At 41.5% G+C, this 26,300-nt stretch overlaps 1 protein-coding gene across 3 annotated transcripts in view; it reads right to left on the minus strand.

The window, feature by feature from the left end:
* Positions 1-26,300, minus strand: part of abca2 (ATP-binding cassette, sub-family A (ABC1), member 2) — a 532,256-nt gene that overhangs the window by 36,919 nt on the left and 469,037 nt on the right. For all 3 annotated transcript variants that reach the window (XM_059994306.1, XM_059994305.1, XM_059994307.1), the window contains 7 exons: positions 21,693-21,840; positions 19,695-19,818; positions 18,116-18,248; positions 16,619-16,739; positions 14,244-14,422; positions 13,932-14,073; positions 3,889-4,023 (listed from right to left, as the gene is read on the minus strand). In XM_059994306.1, coding sequence (XP_059850289.1) covers positions 3,889-4,023; positions 13,932-14,073; positions 14,244-14,422; positions 16,619-16,739; positions 18,116-18,248; positions 19,695-19,818; positions 21,693-21,840 — 982 coding nt within the window. The remainder of the gene's footprint in view (positions 1-3,888; positions 4,024-13,931; positions 14,074-14,243; positions 14,423-16,618; positions 16,740-18,115; positions 18,249-19,694; positions 19,819-21,692; positions 21,841-26,300) is intronic.

Below are 26,300 nucleotides of genomic sequence, written 5' to 3' on the forward strand. Positions count from 1 at the left end.
TCTCTCTGGGCTGCAAAGGAGTTTCTCAGTATGAAGATCTCTTTTCTTTTTGCAAAATCAAATGCTATATTTTAATGGTTTACATGCTATATGCTGGGAATTATAATTTTAACTTTTGCTTGAAGATTTAAATTTACAATGATCAGGAGGATGTGTCCAGTTTATGTATTGACCAATTAATTATTACGGAACTAAGTAATTAGGAGAGGAATGTGAGGAAGAAGTATTTTATTTTTATACAGTGAGTGTTAATGACATCAAACCCACAGCCTATAAAGTTGTTGGATATGAAGATAATGAACAATTCTTAAAAAACTGGATGAAAAATTGAAGGAAATAAATTTGCTAAGTGGGGAAATGACACTTCAAAGTTTAGAATAAATTTATTATCAAAGAATGTATATATCATCATATACCACCCTGAGATTCATTTTCTTGTGGGCACTCACAGTAACTACAAAGAAACAAAATAGAGTCAATGAAAATTTGCAAACAACAAAGATAGACAAACAACCAATGGACAGAAGACGACAAATAGTGATGATAATAATAAAAAATAAATAAGCAATAAATATTGAAAACACAAGTTGCAGAGTCCTTGAAAGTGAGTCAATAGGTGCTTCATTTCATTTTGATCCATTTCAGTGTTGGGGTGAGAGAAGTCTATCTGGTTCAAGAGCCTGATGGTTGAGGGGAAGTAGCTTCTGAACCTTGACTGGCTCATGGATCCCTGGTTTCCTCCTCCTGTAGTCACTAATCAGCTCATTGTTTTTGCTGACATTGAGTGAGAGGTTGTTGTGGCAATATTCAACCAGACTTTCAATCTCCCTCCTATCTTCTCATTCAACACCACCTTTGATATGGCCAACAGTGGTGATGTCAAAGAAATCCATTGATACCTAGTTTCTTTACAGTGAGTGGGCATAGCCTCAATGGCCATTTGGTCTTCCTCTGAGCTGTAATAATGCTATACCTTCTTTCTGTAGGACAGGATACCACCATTGCCTGTGCAGAGGCAATTCTATTCAACTCTTCCATTCTCATACTCTTCACCTTTTACTTTTTCTGTTGATATGTTTATCTTGGAGCATTATAAACTTAGTAAGAGACTAAAACATCAGCATGGTCTCTCAGAAGGCTTTATTCAGATGCACACATTTCTATGAACATCAGGCAATATGTTGTTTTGGTGAACTACATATACCTGTCTGAACATGCCCCCCCACTGACTGCTCCTGTGGCTCCTCCCACAGACCCCTGTATAAAGGCAATTGAGGCCTGAGCCCTGCCTCTCAGTCTCCAGGATGTAGCATGGTGGTCAATTGCTGCTTGTTCTTTCTTCCAGTCAATAAAAGCCGATATCTTGCCTCACGTCTCAGAGAGGTATTGATGGTGCAACAGTGGTTTTTAGTCAGAAAACATTAAGTAACTTGAGAAGGGCAGATTTCATTCATTGCTTAAGATACGGAGCCACATTAGCCACACGGTTTTGTTGTTTGGCGTACATGTAACTCTAGACTCATCAATGTGGTTGAATTCTCTCTCCTTCCTCAGCTAGGGAAATGATGGACAGCGAATTGCCAGAAACATCCACATCCAAGGAATAGATGAAAAGCAACAGTTGTAAAAGGATGTCTTGAAAACTGAAATGTCTTGTTGACATTCTACCATCAGGCAGGAGACTGATGGATAAAGCCAAGAATGGCCAGGATGGGAAACAGCTTGTTCCCTCAGGCCGTTAGGTTTCTGAACTTCCTGTTGCACTGCATTTGGCATTTGAAGTTTAGAGAGCTGTGGGCCAAATGGGGCGATAAACACAAGAGATTCTGCAGATGCTGCAATTCCCGAGCAACACACACGCACACACATATGCTGGAGGAACTCAGAAGGTCAGGCTGCAGCCAATGAAATGAAGAAACAGTTGACATTTTGGGCCAAGGCCCTTCCTCAGAACTGGAAAGGAAGTGAGCAAATGCCAGAATAAAAAGGTGTGGGGGGAATTAGCTAGAAGGTGAGAGGTGGATGAGAAAGGTAAAGAGCTGGAGCAGAAGCAATCTGATAGGTGAGGAGAGTGGACCATGAGAGAAGGGTAAAAAGAAGAAGCACCAGGGGGAGTTGATAGGCAGGCGAAGAGGCTGGAATGGGGAACAGAAGAGGAGGAAACAGGAAGGAAAAAATATAACGGAGGGAGAAATCGATGCTCATGCCATCAGGCTGGTGATGTTGCTCCTCCATCCTGAGAGTGGCCTCATCGTGGCAAAAGAGGAGGCCATATCGGAACAGGAATGGGGATATGAAATAAAGTGGTTGGCCACCGGGAAATTCTCCTTATGTTGGATGGAGTGGAGGTGCATGACAAAGCAGTCTCCCAGTTTACACTGGGTCTCATTAACGTAAAGGAGGCCGAATTGGGCACACGTGACACAATAGATGACACCAGCAGATTTGCAGGTGAAGTGTTGCATCACCCAGAAGGACTATTTTGGGCCCTGAATGGAGGTGAGTGGCAGGTGTAGCATTTCTATCGCTTGCAGGGATATGATCTGGGGGAAGATTAGTGGGGAGGGATGAATGGACAAAGGAATCACAGAGGGAGCGATCCCCATGGAAAGTAGAGAGTAGGGGGTAAGGTAAAAATGTGCTTGATGGTAGGATCTCGTTGAAGCTGGCAGAAGTTGTGGAGAATGATGTTTTATATGTCAAGGCTCATAGGGTGGTAGGAACCCTATACCTGTTAAGGTGGCAACAAGATGGGGAGAGAGCAGATACATGGGGAATGGAGGAGATGAGAGTGAATGCAGCATCAGTGGTGGAGGAAGGGTAGGCCCATTCTATGAAGGAGAAGGACGTCTCTGATGTCCTAGAAAGGAAAGCCTCATCCTGGGAACAGATGCAGCGGAGACAAAGGAACCAAGAAAGGAGAATAGCATTTTGTTTACAGAAGGCAGTGTGGGAAGAGGTGTTAGTAAAGGAAAGCAGTAGGGATCAGTATGCTTATAAAAGATGCTGGTAGACAGCTTGTCTCCAGAGATGGAGACATTTTGTTACATTCATTAATACACCAATTTATTTATAATTCACTGAGCAATTTCACAGGGGCAGTGGAGTCCTCTTGAAATGGCCAGGTTCAGTGGAATTGGAGGCTAAGCAAAAGAAGTGGAAACATCACTTGGAAGCTTTAACCCCACATAACTTCCACCTCACTGAGGTAAAACAGTGGATATACTCAGCAGGACAAGATCCATTTATTTGTTGCAAGCTGTTATTATCAGCCATATGTTGCTTCTGTTCTATCCTTGGAATTCTCAATTAGAAAACTGGTCCTTAGAGACCAATTGTATTTTGTTTCAGACAGTCCAATTACCATATTTTAATTGACTTCAAACACTTTATAAATCATGAGTAGGAGTGTATTTTTATACCTGCTACTGTTCAGAATGAATAAAGCAGGGAACCTGAACTTATGCACATATTCAGGGTGTCTCAAGTGTTTTGCAACCAACAATTGTCCTTGAAGTACAATTACTAATATTATGTAAGCAAGCACATTGGTAGCAGGCAAGGGTCACCCTAAAACAGTTGACTGAACAGATGGTGAATCTTTTCTGCACATTTTAAATAACATCTTTCCTGGTACAGGGTGACCAAAACTGTTTCCAATACTTCAAGTGTGGCTTCACCAATGCCTTACATAATTGCCACATAACTTCCCAACTCCTAACTGATGAAGGGCAGCATGCCAAATGCCTTCTTCATCATATTGTCTACCTGTGAGGTTGCTTTTAATGAACTATGCATCTGCACTCCTAGGTACCTGGAATGCTTGCATTTTGTGATCTGAGCAGAATTCATTTACATCTGGGTGCCCAAATTATTGGTGAATCTTACCAGGAAGATTAAGGAAGGGTAGCCAATTAATGCAATGGCCGTAGAGAGCTTCCTTTTGTTGCCACCGCTGTATGTTCCGGCAGGCTTGTCTGCATACTTTGTGAGCTCCAGTTTATCAAGTGCCCAGTTTATGACCTACAGAAAAAAATGGAGACAAGACAGTTCAATGGAAAAATCTGATCTTCAAACCATAGACACCATACAGCAGATGTTGGAAATCTAGAGCAATAAAACAATGTGCTGGAGAAGCTCAGCAGGTCAGGTAGCATCCCTGGATAGGAATAAACAGTTGATGTTTGGGGCCGAGACTCTTCATCAGAACTTGATAAATAGTCTCAGCATGAAATGTGGACAGCTTACTCCCATCCACAGATGCTGTCTGTTCTTCTGAGCTCCTCCAGCGCATTGTGTGTATTGATCTTTAAATCCATTTCACTTACAAACCGCTTCAGTTTTGAAATATGTGCTAAATATATATCACATCTTCACTGGACTATAACATATCTTAATGCACCTGTCTAACATTGTTCCATTGACAAATGTGTGGTATTGATAGACTAGGAAACTACACTGAAAGGCATGATAATAAATAAACAATTAACATTTTAAAGAACTAATGCATACTTTAAGTCTATCTTTCAAAGCATAAAAACCCAGCAGAAAGACTGATCCAACTAGACCAACAATTGAAAAGCTGGATTACATTGCCAAAGGAACAGTAAGCGTGAGGGTTGGGAACATTTAGGAATTCATCTACCAATTCTCAAAACACTGATAGGAAAACGGTAACTAGAAAGTAAGCATAATCAAGTGAAAAACATAAATGTAGGCTCTAATAGCGTCATGGAACATGTAAAATGAAAATTAATGTGAGCGCCCTATAGACTAAGGCAAGCGAAATTACATTAGTGAATGAGGACATTGCGGAAAAAAATTACACAAATATTCTGTGTCTGTTGTCATGAAAAACATAAAAATCCTCCAGGCTGTGGTACTCTTGAATGATCCCTACAGATGGGAGGGAACATATGTAACTCCATGAAGAAAGTGGGAGAGAAAATGGTGAACAAAAGCTGACCCAGGACACTTAGAATATAGTAACAATAGAGAATAAAAAGATTATTAGGAGAGTCAATGTTAATTTATTAAAGGATGATCATTTTGATAAAACCATTAGTGTTTTTTAGGTTATAACTAGAGGAACAGATAAAGGGTACCAATGGACGTTGTGCATTTTAGATTCCTTAAGGGCCTTTAATAAAATATGAGACAAGAGTTTATTGAATAAAAACAGATTACAGTGCATTAGAGGAAATATACTGGCAGGGGATGAGTTACAAAAACCAAAGAGTAGATATCAATGGACACTTTATTAGCTGGGAGGCTGTAACTTGCAGGATGCTGCAGAGATCAGTATTCACAGTTATCCATAGCCTGTCAGTAATTTGGATCAAAACTCAATGCATCAGTCCTGCAACATTAACTGCTTCTTTCTCCTCAGATATTACCTGACCTGCTGCATAATCCCAGTGTTTTCTTTTCGCTCTTATTTCAAGTTTGCTGTTATTTTTTATTATGCTGTTATCTTATTTTCCTTTTTGAGTAATATAACCAAGTTTGTTAATGATACAAAATTGTTTGGGAGTGGGAGGCGTGGGGATGCTCCACAGCTTTAAGCCAGGGTCAGTCGAAGTGAACCAATGAGGGCAAATGGAACATTATTAGGATGAAATCTAGAGGAATGGAACACATACAAAATGCTGGAGGAATTCAGCAAGTCAGGCAGTATCTGTGACGAAGGTCTTGGACCAAAACAGAGTATTTTCCCCTCCCTAGATGTTTATTTGTTTTTATTTAGTGATACAGCACAGAATAGGCCCTTTTGGCTCTTTGAGCCATGCCACCCCAGCAACTAACGACAAACCCACAAACCTAGTCATGGGACAATTTACAATGAGCAATTAACCCAGCTGGTAACTCTTTGGACTATGGGAGGACCAAGGGGAAACCTATGTATTCCACAGGGAGGACGTACACAGACTCCTTATAGAATGGCTCCAGAATTGAACTCCGAAATGTTGCAAGCTGTAAATGAGTCGCACTAGCCACTACGCCACTGTGGCAACCTCAATGGCCTAACTTGCTGAGCTCCTGCAGCATCCTGTGTGTGCGCACATATGTGTGGGTGTCGTCACATCTAGTCTTTGGAGTGCTACCACATAAGCTGCCTTCAGTGCATCCTGGGAATTACCTGGCGTGAGTGGGTGCCTCACACTGAAATACCAGTAAAGACCAACTGCAGAAGTATTGAGGCCATGGTCACCCAGCCTCAGCTGCAGTGGCTGGGACACGTGATAAGGATGCCCCAATGTTGGCTACCCCACAGAGTGCTATACGGCCAGCTATACATCATGGTCGACGCTCAGCTGGAGGGCTGAAGAAGCGCTATAAGGATCAGATGAAGAATGCTTCAAGGAAGTGCAAGATCAGACCTGAGGACCTGGAGGATGTTGCTGCTGACTGTACACTTGGTGACAGCTGTGTAGGGATGGGGTTTGTATTCTGGAGATGGAAAGAACAACCAGAAGACAGCTGAAGAGAGCCAGGAGAAATCCAGCCATGGTTGCCATCTGTACCACATATACATGTCCCACCTGCAATAGAACTTGTGGGTCCAGGATAGGACTGTACGGTCATCAAAGATCTCACCGTTAAAGGGGTGGACATTGTCATCGGATTCTGATGGACAACCGAAGAAGAGGTGTAGGTAAGTGCAGATGTGGGTGTGTGCGCGTGCAGGTGTGTGCACGTGTATGTTTGTGTATACGACATTGAGCATCTTACAATTAAATGCCAGCCTCAATACCTGCAAATGAGTTTACTTATCTGTTCATCACTTATGTGTCTACAACCCCTTGAGCATGAATAGGAAGGATGCACTGGGAGAGCTTTACAGTATCATCAGCTCTCTATAAAACAAGCATCTCGACAGTCTCTTCATAATCACAAGAGATTTCAATCATGTCACCCTGCAGGACAGTTTACCCAAATTCCACCAATACGTCATGGCCACTAGCAGAATGAAAAGGCTTGATCACGTTTATACAAACAGACATGGTACTTACAAAGCAATCCCACGCCCTCACCTTGGCCTCTCTGAACACGACATCTCCATAATATTAATCCCAGCATACCGACCGCTGCCGATAATGGAGAAACCAGTTAAGAGGACCATCACTCTGTGGTTTAATGAGGCAATTTCTATGTTCCAGGATGGTTCTGAACAGGCTAACTGGCAGCTGCTCCAGGAGACCACCACAAACAGAGAAGACACAGACCCCAAGGAATATGCTTCATCTGTCATTGGCTTTATCACGACAAGCACATGACGCTGGTACCTCAAGAACAGTCATCCTGCAGCCCAACCAGAAGCCCAGGCTTAATGCAAAGGTGTGCTCCATACTAAATTCTTGGGACGCTTTCTTCAAGTCTGATGACAGAACAGCTCTCAGAGCAGCCAGGAGAAACCTCATCTTCAGAATAAGATGGCGAGGATCACCTATGCGCAAAAGATTCAGGGACATCTGTCCCGATAATGATCTCCAGTGCATGTGGCTGGGCATCAAGTGCATTACTGACCATGTAAGGAAAAACAGCATTGGCTATAGCAGCGATGCCTTCCTCCCTAACACTGAACAACTGTTACACATGCTCCAAGGCATGCAACACAACGCTGGCCACAAAAGCTACTTCACATCCAGGTGAGTATCCTCTGCCTGTAATAACAGAACATGTGAGATGGACTTTGCAGAGAGTCATCCCCCGTAATGTGGTTGGGACAGACAGCATCCCAGGTTGAGTGCAGGGAGAATACACACTAGCTCACTGAAATCTTCACAGACATCTTCAATGCTTCACTCATCCAGGCTGCTGTCCCCACGTTTCAAATCACCCACCACCATCCCTGTACAAAAGAACTGTACACCTTCAGAACTAAAATATGAAGCACTTTGAGTGGTTGTAATGGCACATATGAAAAATTTATTTCCTGCCATATTGGACACTTACCAATATGCTTACTGACAAATGCCACAGCATCTCTCGTGCACCTGACGCTGACAAAAAAATAATGACACTTATGTCAAAATGCTGTTTCTGGATTTTAGTTTGGTATTCAACACCATTGTCCCACAAACCTTGGTGAACAAACTCCTGCTCCTCAGTCTAAATACATCCATGTACAACTGCATGTCAGATTTCCTAATGAACAGACCTCACAGTCAGGATGCACAACCACACTTCCCTCTTCATCCTCCCCAAAATGCGTGCCCCTCAGGGCTAAGTGCTGAGCCCATTGTTGCACACTCTGCTCACGTGTGACTGCATAGCTGAATGGCACTCGAACAATCACATCATCAAGTTTACCAATGACATGATAGTGGTGGGTCTCATCAAACACAAGGAGAGATGGCCTAAAGAGAGGATATGGAACTCAAAGTCTTAATGTCAACAAGACAAAAGAGATGGTTATTGACATCAGGATAACTTGCACCCATTCACACCCCCGTTTACATTAGCAACACAGCTTTAAACTACTGGGAGTGCACATCACACACAACCTCTCATGGTCCAAGAACACATCCTACACAGTCAAAAAAGCTCACCAACACCTCTACTTTCAGAAAAGGCTGAAGAGAGCTAGACTTTTTACATCTATACCCATGACAATCTACAGATGTGCAGTGGAGAGCATCCTGATAAGCTGCATCACTGCTTGGCACAGAAACTGCACTGCGGCCGACAGGAAGGCTCTTCAATGGGTAGTCAAAACTGCCCAATGCATCATTGGCACCTGCCTACTCACCATCAAGAATATTGTTATGAGTGCTGGAACAAACCATTTGGAAATGGGGTCCAGAGCAGCTCCTCACCACTCCCCCTCCCGGAACTATGCTGCTAATGAGAGAGTGAGAGATGAAGAACATTGTATTGCTTAGTTGACTAATAAACACCTTTAGTTACAGTACCACCAGACTCCAATGTATCCTTCCATTTCTGCTGGTCTGTTAACCCAGTTACGGGGTAGATTCAAATTGGGGGCTCATCCGGGATTTGAACCATGGACCTCTCGCAATACTCAACAATTCCAACTTGTTAAGTGCATCCAACTTGGATGCACAGGGTACTGATCCTTGTGTGAAAACTCAGAAAAGGTCTGAGGTGTCTGATTTGGTTAAAAAGGAATGCAATCCTTTTGCGTCAGATGGACTTGGTTCAGTGAAGAAAGGGTTAACCTTGGCACCGGTAGAAAGTGAGGATTCTCAGTCACTTGTGTTAAAAGTTACTGATGAGATGAAAGCTGGTGAGATGGATATTATTGAAGATATTGAGGGAAAAAGTGTTACTGGACTTTTGAATAATGTAAATTTAAAGTCGGGTTGGTTTCAGAACTGTTGATCAAAGGGATCAAAGGGATCAATGGTTTGTTAACAAGGTGCCTGTGAATCAATTACAGTTTGTTTTGAAGTTTAAAGATAAGCCACTTGGTGATGTTGTTCAAGTATGTGATTTGGAGAGGCAAAATTTGAAGAGTTGTTTTGACCAAGAGGGATCACCTGCAGGTGTTAAACTGGAAACTAACAGAATTAAAGATCCTGAAGATAAAATTAATGACCTGCTTGAAATTAATGAGTGGTGAGGAAATTCAGCAAATGGGCTTAGTTTGGAAAACATTAGTGATAAGCTAGCCCCTGTGCAGGGAGTCTGTGACGGCCTAATCTGGGCTAGTGAGCCAGCTAACCACGAGAGAGTTAAGTGGAAAAGAGGCAATGGTTGACAAAATTTGAATAACAGGATCTGGTTTTGCGGGAATTTGACTTTTTTTTAGACGAAGCTTGTGAATAATAAAGACAATGTCGTGGTAGATTGATTGACTGGATGTTAAGTTCAAAAGTAAATAAAGATTAGTATTTGCACAAACTTTTGTAATGTACTACATTATAATCGCACATGTATTGGTTCCAATTCTGTAATATACACCTAAGCTAAGAATTAATTCTACTGTAGAAAAATGATCACAACCCCTGGGTATTTTTGACTAACATTAAGAATAAAAATAGGCGGTTATTAAGTTGGAGTCTGGTGTTACAAGAATTTGATATTAAAATACAACATGTAAAGGGGACTGACAATGTAATTGCTGATCGTTTATCCAGGTGTTAATTTGAAAGTATGTCTGTGTTACTCTTGTAGTTAATGACCACTTCTGTATTATATTAGACTCTGTAATGTGCCTTACTAGTGAATTTTCACCCTGCTGAAAATTCTTTGAAGGATGGGGGTGTTATGAGTGCTGGAACAAACCAGTTTGAAATGGGGTCCAGAGCTGCCCCCCTCCGGGAACTATGCTGCTAATATGAGAGAGAGCGAGCGAGAGAGAGGATTGATTTATGTATTATGGCTTCTTCACTGATTATTTACCTTTCGCTACAAGGATGCTTCTTTGCTCGTTAGCATTCCTGAGGAGACAGCAGGTGTGGCCTAGTTTGATGGACATGGACATATTAAGTTGATGGACGGCTGATACCCCGTCAGTGGGGATAAAAGACGGGTCTGTGGAGACACCCTCGGACACACCAGTGGACACTGAAAGAGTGTTGTGCACCCACAGGAAGGTGGGGGCCTGGAGGATCGGTTCAGGAGAATCGGTCCGGTGTACAGTGGATGAAGGCAGATCGATAGGGACTTGTGTGTGTGTCCACCCTTGCCTGGGTGACGAGTCCACCACTGAAGAACAGTCTAGCCTGGAACGGAAGGGTCATAACCAGTGACCCCAACATTACAACGGAACAAGAAGACAACGGAAGGTTTCCCTCCTGCAGCTGCTCAATCTTTTGCTCGCTCTCTCTAACAATTGCAACAGAACTACCTCAGCACAAACTGAACTTTATAATTTTCTATGACAATTCATTTACCCCTAGACATTGATAGAGCTTGTTTCTTATTGTTATTATTCCTACACTTCTATGTTTATTATTGCTAACCTGTTTTATATGTATATTTGCATTTTTGATATTGTATTGCTTAGTTTAATGATAAACACCTTTAGTTACAGTACCACCAGACTCCAACTTATCCTTCCATTTCTGCTGGTCTGTTAACCCAGTTACAGGGCACGTAACAATATAAAAATAAAAGGTGTCAGAAAAGGGCCAGTAACACCATGAAAGATCACCCCCACCCTGCTCATGGACTATTTGTCGCATTCCCATCCGGGAGGCGGCTTGATAGCAGCCAAGCCAGGACCACCTGACTCAAAAACAGCTGGCCACTTACTCCACCACTACTATATTATTTCCTCTCACTCACCTTATGTACAGCCAGGCATCACCTTATGGACATGCAATTAATCTATTTATAGGAGCTACCTTATGTATTATATTTCTGCATTTTTTTAAATTATTGAGTCCTTTATATCTTATGTGTATTTTTGTGCTACATCAGATCCAAAGTAACAATTATTTCATTCTCCTTTACATTTATTTAAGGAAATGACATTCAGACAATCTTCAATTTAATTTGGTAGAACATGGAAACAAAACATATGAAAAAGCAACAGGAACAGACCATCATACCTCTGGTCTTGCCCCACATTTATCAAGATTCTGGATAAATTTTCTACCTCAGTCTCATTTCCTTGCACTATCCCCCATATCTTCATCACTCACAGCTTTAGACCATAAGATATAGGGGTAGAATTAGGCCATTTGTCCCACTGAGTCTACTCTGCCATTTCATCATGGCTGATCCAATTTTCCTCTCAGCTCCAGTCTCCTGCCTTCTCCCCGTATCCCTTCATACCCTGATCAATCAAGAATCTATCAACCTCTGCCTTAAATATCAATAAAGGCAGCCTCCACAGCGACCTGTGGCAAAGAATACCCCAGATTTACCACTCTCTGGCTAAAGAAATTCCTCACCTTATTTCTAAAAGGACGCCCACCCCTCTATTCCGAGGCAGTGTCCTCTGGTCTTAGGCTCTCCCACCACAGGAAACATTCTCTCCACATCCACTCTATCAAGGTGACTCACAATTTCACCATTTGACAGGTTACAATGAGGTCACCCCTCATTCTTCTGAATTTTAGTGAATACAGGCCCAGGGCCATCAAACGCTTTCTGGGAAAATGGCAGACTCTGAAGTCAGCTGGAAGAAGGTTCTATGGTCTGGTGAAACCAAAATTAAGCCTTTTGGCCACCAGACTGAACGCTATGTTTGGCATACCCAAACACTGCACATCATCAAAAATGCACCATCTCTACCGTGAAGCCTGGTGGTGGCTCCATCGTGCTGTGGGGATGCTTCACTGCAGCAGGTCCTGGAAGGCTTGTGAAGATGGAGGGTAAAATGAATGCAGCAAAATACAGGGAAATCCTGAAAGAAAATGCGATGCAGTCTGCAAGAGAACTGTGACATGGGAGAAGATTTGCTTTACATCTCTCGATTCTCTTAATATTGCACTCTGTCTTGAATAAACTTGGTGACGGGGCCTCCCTCCACAGCACAGTGGTATAGAATTCTGACTTTCTCTGTCCTCTCAGTTCTACACCTTCCACTCTAATAACTAATATGTGCTGCTCGACCCCTGGGTATGTGCAGGCATCCTCCCTGTATCGTGCCTATTAAGCCCTATAAATATTCTGTAAACTTCCGTCAGACTTCTCTGGTCAGGAAGTTGGTGCTGGGGCAAACTTTTATTGAATGACGCAGCAGGCTGAGGATCTGGAAGGTTCATTGCTGCTTCCATTAATTGAGACTCTACAGTATCTTCCAGGCATTTCTCTATATCAATGCAAATTTTAAGGGGCAAATTCTAAGCACTGAGGCTAAAATACATGAGATTTTAATCTCTTAGTTGGTTTGCTCCTGACTAACATCACATTAAATGAAACAAACGGCCGTGTAGCTATAAAGAGTTTTTCAGCACACAGGATTTTCAGCCCATAAGTCTGTGCTGACCAATAAGCACCTACTTATACTAAATCCAAGCCTAATTAATTCTTGCCACATTCCCAGTAACCATCTTCAGATTCAGCCACTCATCTACTCATTTGGAGCAACTTAGAGAGGCAATCATTGTACCAACCCACACATCACTGGGGCTGTTTGAACAGCATGAGCCTCTTTATCCAAGTGTGTATTATGTTACCATGTGAAAAGGTTGAGACAAACAACACTAGCATATGTATGAAGAAGTCATGTAAACTCAGAGAGGAAGTAGAAGGGTATATTGAAAGGAAAACATGAAGATGGGTGGGGGTAGGTTCACCAACCAACACAAACCTACCAGTAGACTATTTCATTTGTATTGCTACAAGTTGACACAAATATCAGCAAACAGGAAAATCTTACCATTCCAATAGCACCAATCGACACAAAAGTTAAATTGCTCTCTACCTGACTTCCTGAGGCTTCTGCAGGACTGCAGTAATAAAATCTACTGGTGTAAGATCTTCAATGTACCTAACAAGTAGGAAATGTATAATGCTCGAGGTGAAAATCAATTGCAGGTCTGTCAGCGTTGCCCAGTACAGGACAAGTAAATTAGGTGGAGGCAGTTTTCTTTATAGTCCTATGTACAGAAATGTTTATTTTCAGAAATGTAATCCATTGTTGAGGGAAAAAAATTCTTAACCGCTTGAGGAGAATTACTTCACTGATTCCAGAGCATACCACAAAGTGCTGTTGCTTTATTCATTCTGGTGGTATCTTGACCTAGAATCCCCTTGAGCATTTTTTTAAATAAAAGAATTAGGAAAATACTTGTATTGGGAGAATTTCACTGGCATTTGCAAACCATTGTGTAAATAAAGCCTCATCTAAAAAATACTTTGGAGCCAACATATTGAAAAGGTCACTAACTGGAACACAATTAAAGCAATAAATCCACGTGGAGAATAAAGGCTGATCTGGTTTGGCGTTGTAAATTCCGTCAACATTATTTCACATTAAATTAAATCTGGAGCCTCCTCCCTAGCCTTACCCTCTCTTCATCTTTCCAAGGGACTCCACGCAGTCTGGTGTAGAGCTCCATATGTTCTCGCGCAGTGAGCTCATCGAAAAGTGCATCAAACTGTGGACAGTAGCCAATACTCTGCTGGACCTTCAGCAGGTCCTTAAGAATGCTGAAACAAACAAACAAGATGATAAGTGTCATACATTCCTGCCTGGCATGACTATAGATGAAGTGTCCTTTTTTCTGTGAAGTTTAGGGCTGTATTAATGATACAAAGCTCAGAGGGTATTTATTAAGTTTTTCCTTGCCTCACTGTAGCAAGCAACCATCATCATTTACCTGTTTCCATTAACAAAGGCCTCTCCTCCAGTTGTACTCTCATCCCCAGTCAGCATCTTGAATGTCGTAGTCTTCCCTGCTCCGTTCACTCCCAGTAAGCCAAAGCACTCTCCTGGGCGCACACCGGTACACAATCGATCTACTGCCAAGATCCGGCCCATCCTCCGAGACTTGTACACCTGCAGATTAATCAAGCACGCGAGTGAAACTGAACAAAATTCACATCAACACATACAAAATGCTGGAGGATCCCAGCAGGCCACTCAGCAACCTGCCGAATTCCTCCAGCAGTTTGTGTGTGTTGCTTGGATGTCCAGCAACCGCAGATTTTCACTTGTTTCAAATTCACCTCATCTCGATCTCACACTTCACTTGGAAAAACACGCAGAGTCTACTGAGTATTAACTGGATTTTTTTTTACACCTGTGAGGTGTGATATATTTTTGTTTCATGCAATTGTCACATGAATAATCAAATAATTATTATGGGACAATGATCACGACATGACAGGATTTTATATATAATACAATCCAAATTTTATTTAAGATAAAATAAAATGAGAAATTAGGGACATGTGGCAGGGATCACCAAGACCAGGATATTCATTCCAGGTTTTTGGTGTATCTGACTTTTCAAGAAGCAGCAGCCTTGGATGTGCTGGTGTCCAACACAAATAGACACCACTTTGAGAAATATTCAATTGCATGTGCAGGGTCTGAGATCCAGTCATTTTGGAGCAGGCTTTACGGAAAGCCTGTGAAGCCTATTTCAGTGTGACTGCCTTGTGCATCTGACAGGACAGTACTGGGGCTTCACACAGATGGGTCCCTATAAGTAATTTATTTCCCCTGGTCTTTTGTAGATCTCCCTTAGGCGAGAGTGAGTTATACTCTCAACCATTCACAATAACATTATATTCCATAGTTTCATTGTAGGGTTTTGTTTTAATGGTGCAGAAATGGCATGAATAAATGGATGGCAGTTGACAGTAGATGTAATGAAACATTTCAGTTCTTTTTGAGAACAGGAACTACTGTCATCTAGTCATCAATGGGTGGGAGCACGAGACTTGATCAGCACACATAAGAACAGGACCACTTATCCTGGGAAGTGAGAGGTACAGTTTGGATCCATGTGGATTCTCATAGCACTGTAGAGCTAATGAAGTCATTCAGTTCAAAGATAAGTTCAGCCAAGTGAAGATCGGTGGTACTGACGAGGAACGAGTTGGGTGACTTTTCATGGAAGAACTCAAGAGTTTTAAGCACAACCTCATTTTGGAACGGTAGGATCGAAGTTAATATTCAGCTGGCTGGGACAAGACGACTGTCAATTGATAAAGTGGCAGAAGTATTAGAGGTGATGGGCACAAATCATGAACACTAGAGATTCTTCAGATGCTGGAAATCTTGAGCAACATAATACACACAAAACACTAGAGGAATTCAGCAAATCAGGCAGTCTTTGTGGAGGAGAACAAAAACCTTTGTCTGGAAAGTTCAAAGTAAATTTATTACCAAAGTATGAACATATTACCATATACTACCTTGAGATTCATTCTCTTGCAGGCATTTACAGGAAAAATAAAAGAAATACAATATAATTTATGAAATTATACATAAACAAAGATTGATAAACAGTCAATGTGCCCAAGAAGACAAACTGCAATATTAGCGTTAAGAATATGAGGGAGAGATCTCTTGATGAGGCCAGTGTCTGTCCAGGAGATAATAGCTTATGTTTAGTTGTTGCTTCATGATCCAGAGGGAGGTGTTAGGCAGCTGGCATTGGGTCTGTAGGACAGCAGATAATTTGGCAAACAGCAGCAACATCTTTTCAGCAAGTTTGTCAACAATGTTGGTTGTGGTGACTGGTTTCTAAGTAAATGCAACGGTGCAAGTTCAGAGACTGGGTGGCTTCAAAAGAGGCACAGGAGTGTAGTGGTTTGCACAACACTTTACAGGACACGAGGCCAGGGTTCAATACCTGCCACTGCCTGTAAGGAGTTTGTACGCTCTCCCCGTGACCATGTGGGCTACCTCCAGGTGCTCTGGCTTCCTTCCACAGTCCAAGGGACATACTGTTACTAGGTTAATTAGTCATTGTACATTGTCCCATGAAGAAGCTAGGATTAAACAGGGGGATTGCTGGGTCGCATGGGTTGAAGGACCTATTCCATGCTGTATTTCAATAGACAAATAAATAAATAGATAGATAGAGACACACAATTGTCTTGTAAGTGCACAGTAAGACAAACAGCCTTTTCTTGCACCTTTGAACTCTATGATTATCTACATTTGCATGTTATAAAAGGCGCTATAAAAAGAAACATTCTCTTCTATTTCAATATTAAGTGTTCTCCTGCTGCTGTTTACCTTCGTCAGGTTCTGAATTTTAAGAACGTCAGTGTCCGCATCTCCTCGTAACACCCGTCTCCTCTCATTCCCCACATCAACATCATCATCCTCTATTGGCTTCTTGGAAACGGGCAGGCGTCTGTAACACAAGAGGAAGGGTTATGCACGACCAGGAGGATTAGAAGTAGGAATCAGCCCATTGAATGATGAAGCATCAAAAGAGGTAATGCAAACCACGTACAACTACATCTTGGCATTATCAAGGCATGGCTTTTCTGTCAAATACAAGAGAAGCGACAGCATCAAAATGAAGGTTAGTCTGAAAATGTCCTTTGAGGCCCATTTACTGCAGTATCAGTCATCATCCCATTACAGCAACTGCCATGCCTGTGGAGCATAATGCCCCCTACGGGTTGACTGAAGGAAATTACATACCAACCTCGCATAAATACATTTGTTCTGAACTTGCCCTTTTACCTTGGAGCTTTGGTGCATGTAAATGATGGATTCGTGTTTATTGTGGTAAGAAAATATTAATTCCAGAGTTCTAAGGATGATGCAGGAACAGATAGACTTGGATATGTAGGTGCATAACTCTTTGAAAATGTTGGACATATTGAAAGCACAGTTTTGGGAAAGCATGGGGATATGGGGATTGTGAACTTCACGAATAAAGGAACAGAATCCAGAAATGAGGAGATTACAGTGCCTCAATATAAAACACAAATTCAAAATTGAAATGCCGGATTCAACTCTGCTCACCCTGCTCTAGGACCCGCAAGTCAAAATACAGAAAATATTTACTGGGAATGATGGATTTCAGCACTAAGCTTGGACTAGTGAAGATAGGGTTCTTCTCTCCAGAACAAAGAAGATCTAGATGAAGTTTGACCGAGGTTATGAGATCAAAACTGATTTAGCTCAGGCACCCAAAGAGAATATATTTCAGTTCTGGGGAGGGGTAAGGGGAAGGGGGAGGAAGGGGGTGGAGAGGGCGAGGAAGAGATTAATAATGGCAGATGAAAGACACAGGGAAGAAAGTGAGGAAAAGAACTTCTATTAATCTCAGAGATTTAGAAGTCAGGCACTGCATGGGAAGTGGAAGCAGTCAACTGGAGCTTACAAAATGAAAATGGATAGCCACTTAAGGGAGAATAATTGCAGAGCCACAGGGGAAGTGTAAGGGAATGGGAATTTTTGGTAATGGGCAAGTTTTATAAGATTTAATGACTCAAATAGCTTTCATCAATGCTGCAACAATTCTACAATTTCAGCTCCGAATGAATCATATAAAGCAATATAACTACCCTTAAAATATCTACTCCAAGAACTTTATTCGTGAATGGAACGGAGCGGAAGAAAGACAATGTTTAATTGCTCTTTTTTTTAAAAAGTATCATGAAGACTGAAGAATAATTCCACATTAAGTTCTAAGACACACAGTGATCCTCCTCTCAAGTTGCAAGCCTAAATGATGTAGGAGCCTACAGATGATATGATATAGAAAAAACTTACTGTGGCTTTCTGAAGAAATTGTATTGGCACATGATCGTGATGAAGAAACCCACAAACCCCTCTATCGTCATTGCAACCAGCCCTCGTGTCACAATATCCCACTCAAAGGGAGACTTCATCTTTCCAAATTGACCTGGAGAGAGAAATTTTAACCATTAGAGACAAATTCAGACCTCTCTGGAGAATAAATAGCCTTCATATCGTCCAGCTGTGAATGCAAAGCAACAGAAATGTGATGATAAATCATGAAATTGCCAATGTAAGTTAGATCTATTGATGTAAGGAATCTTGGCTTTGTGTCTATACAGTTACATCAAGTATTGTATGCAGGCAAAATGCTTTTTATCCCAATGGAACATGAGCTTGTCATGACCTTGATCTTTCAGGAAGGCATAGCGCACAGAGTGGAGAAATTCACCTCCCACCATCTCAATGTTTCCATAGTAGATGAGCAAGATATTGATGAAGGGTTTCGACCCGAAACGTTGTCACTACCTCCTCCTATAGATGCTGTCTGGCCTGCTGAATTCTGCTAGTGTTTTTATTTATTTCCAGCATCTGCAGATTCACTCGTGGAGAAAAATATTTAATTGTTTGGTTGAAATAGACTGCATCTATTGAAATGACAAATACATCAACTATAGCACTGGTCAAAATCTTTCCTTGTGTTGATGGGGTCAGTGAGTAAAGCAATACCTTCTTTCCAGGTCGGTTTTGATTTTACAGCTCGGCCTTCCAAACCAGAAGTCCTGAGTGCAGTAACGGTAGTGTAGTAGTTAGCACAACACTTTACAGTACCAGTGACGCAGGTTCAATTCCCACTGCTGCCTGTAAGGAGTTTGTATGCTCTCCCATGACTGTGTGGGCTTCCTCTGAGTGATCCCGTTCCCTCCCCCCACCCCCCCCATCCAAAGATGTATCGATTGGTAGGTTAATTGGTCATTGTAAATTGTCCTGCAATTAGGCTAGGATTAAATTGGGGTACTGCTGGGCTCAAGGGTCTGGAATATTTTTAACTATTTCAATAAATAATTAAAAATGAATGGCTGGATGCCAGGGATGTGTTTGGCTACTGGTCTGGTGTTGCAAATTCCAGCACATGCTTGTTGAGACGCAATGGATCAGTTCTACATCTACTAATTTTACATTTCTTTTCTGAAGAGGAAAGCTTACTGTAACCAATAAAGATCCCTCAAGGTCAGCGGGCTAGCCAATGTTTTCCCACCAAGATCAGCGACACAAGAATTAAATGGAATCTCCATTATTTCACATTAGCACTGGAACCCACAAATCAAAACAGATGGCTCTGAAATGGTGTTTTCATTAACAGCACAGGAAACATAATGGTTAAGCTTATGGGAACAATTTGAGGCTAAACCTAAAGATCAAACACTATCATGAGTACATTTTACACTCTAGTATAATTGTAACTTATCTACACTATACAGATGCCCATAGCAGTGGGTATGCCATACATAACAAGACTGATATGGGTACATTTTACCAACAAATACTTTTTTTTTCTCGTCATGCTTTGCAAATGGTGAACTATTTGTGTCGGGTGGGCAACTGGAATTACCTATTTTTGCATAGTATTCATTGATGTACTCGTTGTAGGCCATTTCCATGAGTCCATGTCCCAGATTGTAATTCGGGAAAATGAGGAAACAACATTTCAGGTAGCCATTCACAGCTTTCAGATCCTGCAAAGGGAAGACACAAGAGCTAAATTATGATGGAAACGCAATTCAAAACAAATCAAAAAAATTGCAAAGTGCTTTGTTTTAAAAACATGTAAAAGCAAAAATAACCTGACTGTAATTATATTTTTAAAAATATAATAAGTACCAGATATTAATGGATTCTTTGCAGTTTTGCCATCATTGCAGGCATAAAACATCATATCATGCTATTTAACCAGTCTAATCCATTGTCTTACATCCCAAATTTTTCACAGTGTAGTGGCTCTATATTTTTGACCATCTGGACACCAGTTAATAACCGTCTCACTCTGATAAACAATACTCACAAAGGATGCAATTATTCAGTGGGTGGCTGACTAGCAGTAGAGATATAATTACAGTTCACTCTATACTTACCTGTACATGGTTGAGTGGAAGTAAAGCTTTCCATTCAAGCATTATAAGAGGAGGGTTTGATGAGCAATATAACCTATTTTAATCTTCAAATGTCATAATTTCACCAGAAGTCTCTTTGCATCTAATTTGGCTTCTGGAAGTGACAAAGAAATGGATTGATCCAAGACCTGTTCGCAGCTAAAATCACTGCCTTGGCTCAGTACTATCATGAGTCCAAAGGCTGCAGTGCGGTTCTCAACTCCAGAAACCTGAATATATGGTTTATTATGAGGCTTCAGTGAAAGAGCAAGGAATGGCTGCAGTGGTACAGCATGGTAACAGAATGGTTAGCACAATGCTTTACTGTACCAGTGACCTGGATTCAATTCCCGTCGTTGTAGGGAGTTTGTATTTCTCCCCATGACTGTAAGCTTCCTCCAGGTGCTCTGATTTTCTCCCATGGACAAAGATGTACCAGTTGGTAGGTTAATTGGTCATTATAAATTGTCCTGTGATTAGGCTGTTAATTAGGGCGACAGCAGCTCAAAGGGCATAATTCGTGTTGCACCTCAGTCAATATATACATTAATATGAAAACATAAAAATAATGGAAATGTTGCAAGTGTACTTCATATCTGATAAGAATAGGTGATAGGTTTAATGACTGAGATCAATGAGCTTTCAATGTGACTTTACTCAAGAGCTGCTAGACCTGCTGCATGGCTCCACCATAGATCACTTCAATTTTAGATCTCCAGGGTCTGTGGTATTTTGCGTCTACACTTTCAGGAGTTGACGCTCTCTGTGAGATATTAAACTGTGTCTCCTCTATCCTCTGAAATGGATGCATAAGTTCTTGTAGTACTGCTTGTAGGTGAGGAGCTAAGCTCCCTCTTATTTACTGGCTAACATTTACACTTCAACCACCGTCACTCAAAAATAGACTAAATCCACCATGACCTCACTGCTATTTGTAATAAATTTTTTCTTTAACATTGTAAGTGATATTTTAAACCTAGATGATTGCTCATTGTGCTTCTTTTCACGTGCACAGGAGTCTCCTGATGTGATTTTATACATAATCTACTACTTAGTGATCTTACAGGAGGACTGTTTCAAGATTCAAGTTTATTTCTCACACATACATATCGAAACATACAGTGCAATGTTTCATCGTATTAGCTATCAACACACATGAGGGTGCACTGGGGACAGCCCACAAGTGTTGCCATACCTTCTGGAGCCAACATAGCATGTCCACAATGCTCAGCAGAACAACACAGAACACCATTGTATTCTTTAACTTCTTAATAGGAGATGAACCAAATACTATAGCAATGCACAATAGTTATAAACCAAATATACTGCTGATAGGCATTCACAGGCTATTTCTGTTTCTGTTCTCAGACCTACCCCATAGGAAAGAAAAATGGATCAGAAGGCAATGAGAAAAATCTGGAGGAGAATACAAGATGTTTACATTGCTCGAGTCCTCTCACCTTGTCATGTTCAAATAGTTGAAGCAGGAATGTGGCAACTGTGGCTGTGATACCAATGAAGAGGTTGATGACGATTAGGAACACATAGGCTGTGCTGGGAACCTCAAACCAGAAGGATGCCGGATACATGATGGGAGTGATTGACCATCTGTGGAGCAAAGAGCAATAGATCAAACAGCCGGTCCCATTTGGAGTCAGTGTTCCCACCCCCAACCCACCTTCTTTGGAGCTTCCTCTAATATTGCCAACTCCGACAATTCCAAAGCGAAATGGCCCAGTTCTTCACCAATAAGACGCTTAAAATGAAATAAGAACTTATTTGCCCGCATCATTGACTTTCCAACTTCTCCTAAATGGAAGGTTTTTGGTCTCACTCTGTACCTTCCCAACAGCTATTACAAGTAGTGTTTACCAGATGCCGATGAATGTTGAATCAAGCAGATAAACAATGGAAGCCTGATCACAGGAAAATCAAATTTGTTGATCAGGAAATATATCAGCAAATTACAGGAAGAATATTAATAAGGTTGAAAGAGTGCAGAGAAGGTTTACAAGGATGTTGCTGGGACTTGAGAAACTGAATTACAGGGAAAGGTTGTATAGGTTAGGATTTTATTCCCTGGAGCGTAGAAGAATGAGGGGAGATTTGATAGAGGTATATAAAATTATGATGCATATAGATAGAGTGAATGCAAGCAGGCTTTTTCCACTGAGGCTAGGGGAGAAAAAAAAAGAGGACATGGGTTAAGGATGAAGGGGGAAAAATTTAAAGGGAACATTAGTGGGGGCTTCTTCACACAGAGAGTGGTGGGAGTGTGGAATGAGCTGCCAGATGAAGTGGTAAATGCGGGCTCACTTTTAACATTTAAGAAAATCCTGGACAGGCACATGGATGAGAGGTGTATGGAGGGATATGGTCCAGGTGCAGGTCAGTGGGACTAAGCAAAAAATGGTTCAGCACAGCCAAGAAGGGCCAAAAGGCCTGTTTCTGTGCTGTAATGTTCTATGGTTCTATATCAGATCCAGTGTTTTAAGATTTAGTCTTTATATTGTCTGTGTTTTAAAACCTAAACAATTGTATTTGTTACTTTTCACAATTTGTCTAGAAATTCGCCAACAGAAACAAGAGAAAATCTGCAGATGCTGGAAACCCAAGCAACACACACAAGATGCTGGAGGAACACAGCAGGCCAGGCAGCATCTATGGGAAGGAGTACAGTCAGCGTTTTGGCCGGTTTTATATAGTACATGGTGGCTAATCAGTGAGATCCTGCAGGATGAATGTTCTTGGTAGCAGCAGCCTCTCCAGGTTCAACAAATCATGCAAAAAGGTGTTTCAACTATTTTTCTTGTGATTTCAAGCCTCTGTTGGACAGCGGTAACACAAAATACTGCATTTGGCTCTGTAGCAAATTGGTGAGACTAATGGCAGGGAAGGTGTGTGGACTGTTGTGCAGACCATTCCCTCCTGCTCAGCATCACCTATTACAGCCACTCAGGGGAGGAGGCGTGGTGGCAGTGGAAGTGAACAGAAAAATGGTGGGTGCACTGGAATCTGCGTTAGGTTTGGGGCAACTTGATATACCTTCGTCTGCCAAGCCAGCATGAGATGAGGAACTGTTGCATATTTGTTCTTGCAGAAACATGGCTCCAGGACAACATCCCCTGCACCATCAACCTTCAGGCCATGGTTCAAAGGTTCATTCTACTGTCAAAGTACCCATGTATAATATAACTTTGATATTTGTCTACTCCAGGTAGCCATTAAATACAGAAAGAAAAGGCATCAACTCCTCCACATTCAGCGACTTGTACTAATATTATTTTGTGACAGTATGTGCTATCATAACTAGATGTGCTGTGCACAACTGTATGCATTGTGTTTGCATCTAGGTCTGAGGAAGGCTGTTTCATTTAGCTATAAATATATATTTGTATAGTTGAATGCAAATAAACTTGAACTTTACTCTTCAGTTTCTTAATTAGTTGAACCAAATAAATAATTATATTAAACTAATTGATTCACCTCCGGCCATTTATGGGCAGAACATTAGGTAAAGAACAGCAGGGATCAGGACAATAATTTGATACTTCAGGATAAATTAGCTTGTTCTTAATTTTTGAGTCTGTGCTATTCTTGTGCTGAAGGCTGTTGATCAATGAAAGGGTGAGGGGCTTTGAGTCCTACATCCTGGGTCGCTCTTAAATCAGAGTCTCTGTGGTTAAAATATAGAAACCCAAAATTTCTGCCACAATTAATATCTGACACTGGCAGGTAATTTGAGCAATTGATGAAAATCACACTGCTGAAGCCATTTTTCTGCTATTTTACAGGAGCAAGTTTTCACAGGCATAAATATTCTTCTGACAGAAGCTGAAGTCAACCCCACTGACTACAGGTATTTGCAGATGTTGAGTGATTCCTCTTTTAACCAACTTGGAGACATGCCAAGGCCATTTGTACAAAATGACTTCCTCTCAAGATTGAATATACTGAAGTACTGTATATACTATACTGCTGCTGTTACATCTTCCATCTGGGAGGTATAATAGTTCCAGTTATAGATACTGATGTTAAGGGAGAATGGCACAGGCAATTTAATCTAGTTAGGAGAGAAGAAATCGGACAATCTCCTTTTCTCTGCTGATACAAAGAAGAAACTTTGGTCTATCAAGTCTGTCCCAATGCTCAAACACCATCAATAACATTCCTTTATAACCTGTTCTGTCCCACAAGCCTGTCAACTTCACTGTGATTCTCCTGCTAGCTAACTATAATAATGTTACAGCAGCCAAGCAACCTATCAAACAGCACATCTTTGGGATGGGGAGGAGTGTGGAGGGAAGTGAAGCTCCTGGAGGAAATGAGACAGTTGTATAAAGATTCATATCTCATGAAGTCTGTTAGACCAGAAACAAGGTTTAACATAGAACACTAAATGCAGACTTCTGAAGAGAACACACAAAAATTAGGAGCAGGAGTTAACCACCAGGTCCATTACTAAATAATATTGAGGCTGATCTACCCTGTCTCAACTCCTCTTCTGTGCTAAATCTCCGTAGCCCTGCATTTCTTTATCTAACAGAAATTTACCTGCCTCTTTTTTAACCACTTTGAGGTTCTAGTTTCCAGTACCATCTGGGATAGAGAATACAACAGGCTAGGCACCCTTTCCAAGAAGGAAATACTCCCACTTCAGTTTCAAAAGGCTGCCTCTGGTAACAATGCCCCCTTGTTCAAGACACTTTCACTGGTGGAAACACTCAACATTTTTCCTGCCATGCCTCCTTAAGATCCTATCTGTTTCAATAAGATTTATTCTTCTTAACCCCAAAGACAACAGATCTAACTTCTTCAGGCACTCAAGATAGGACAGCCCTCTCATCTCTTTTAGACAGCTTCAGTTCAACTCTACCCTTTCTTAAATCAGGAGGCCAAAGCCATGTACAGTATGATAGATGGCATAAAATCATTAACAAGTTAGTGCAGCAGTAGGTAATGTGGACGCTTCTCAATGCCACTGCCCTGGGCTTGACCCTGACTTGGGGTACTCTATGTGGCGTTTGCCTGTTCTCCTGTGATAATGTAGATTTCCCTCAGGGGCTCTGGTTTGCTCCCTAACTGGCTATTGTACATTATTCCTAGCGTGAGAGGATGGTAGGAGAAAGAAAGGAAATTTAATGAGCATATAGGAAGAGACCATTCAGCTTGCAATGTAGTGCCAAACCAGCTAAAAAGCAAATCAAAAACATCCAAACACTAAACACTCCTACCTACACCATGTTCATGTCCCTCCATCTTTCTTGCATCCATATGTCTATCTAAACATTCCTTAAAAGCCTCTAATATGTTTGCCTCTATCACCATATCAGGCAGGGTATTCCAGGCATCCACGACTCTGAGTAAAGAAAAAAAATTACCCCTCACATGCCCCTTGAACCCAGACATATCAAAACAGGGAAACAGATACTCTGTCTACTCTATCTGTGCCTCCCATAATCTTATAACCATAGACAGACAGGCTTTATTGATCCCGAGGGAAAATGGATTTCCAAGAATAGTGTAGGAATATAGCAATATAAAACCATAAATAATTAAATAATAATAAGTAAATAATGCCAAGTGGAAATTTGTCCAGGACCAGCCTATTGGCTCAGGGTGTCTGACACTCCGAGGGAGGAGTTGTAAAGTTTGATGGCCACAGGCAGTAATGACATCCTATGACACTCAGTGTTACATCTCGGTGGAATGTGTCTCTGGCTGAATGTAGTCCTGTACCTAACCAGTACATTACATTATGGAGTGGATGGGAGTCATTGTCCAAGATGGCATGCAACTTGGACAGCATTCTCTTTTCAGACACCAACCTCAGAGAGTCCAAGTTCCACCCTCACAACACCACTGGCCTTAAGAATGAGTTTGTTGATTCTGTTGGTGTCTGCTACCCTCAGCCTGCTGCCCCAGCACACAACAGCAAACATGTTAGCACTGGCCACCACAGCCTCATAGAACATCCTCAACATCATCCGGCAGATGTTAAAGGACCTCAGTCTCCTCAGGAAATAGAGATGGCTCTGATCCTTCTTGTAGGCAGCCTCAGTGTTCTT

Source organism: Hypanus sabinus, chromosome 18 (assembly GCF_030144855.1).
Source record: "Hypanus sabinus isolate sHypSab1 chromosome 18, sHypSab1.hap1, whole genome shotgun sequence".
NCBI classification, from domain to species: domain Eukaryota; kingdom Metazoa; phylum Chordata; class Chondrichthyes; order Myliobatiformes; family Dasyatidae; genus Hypanus; species Hypanus sabinus.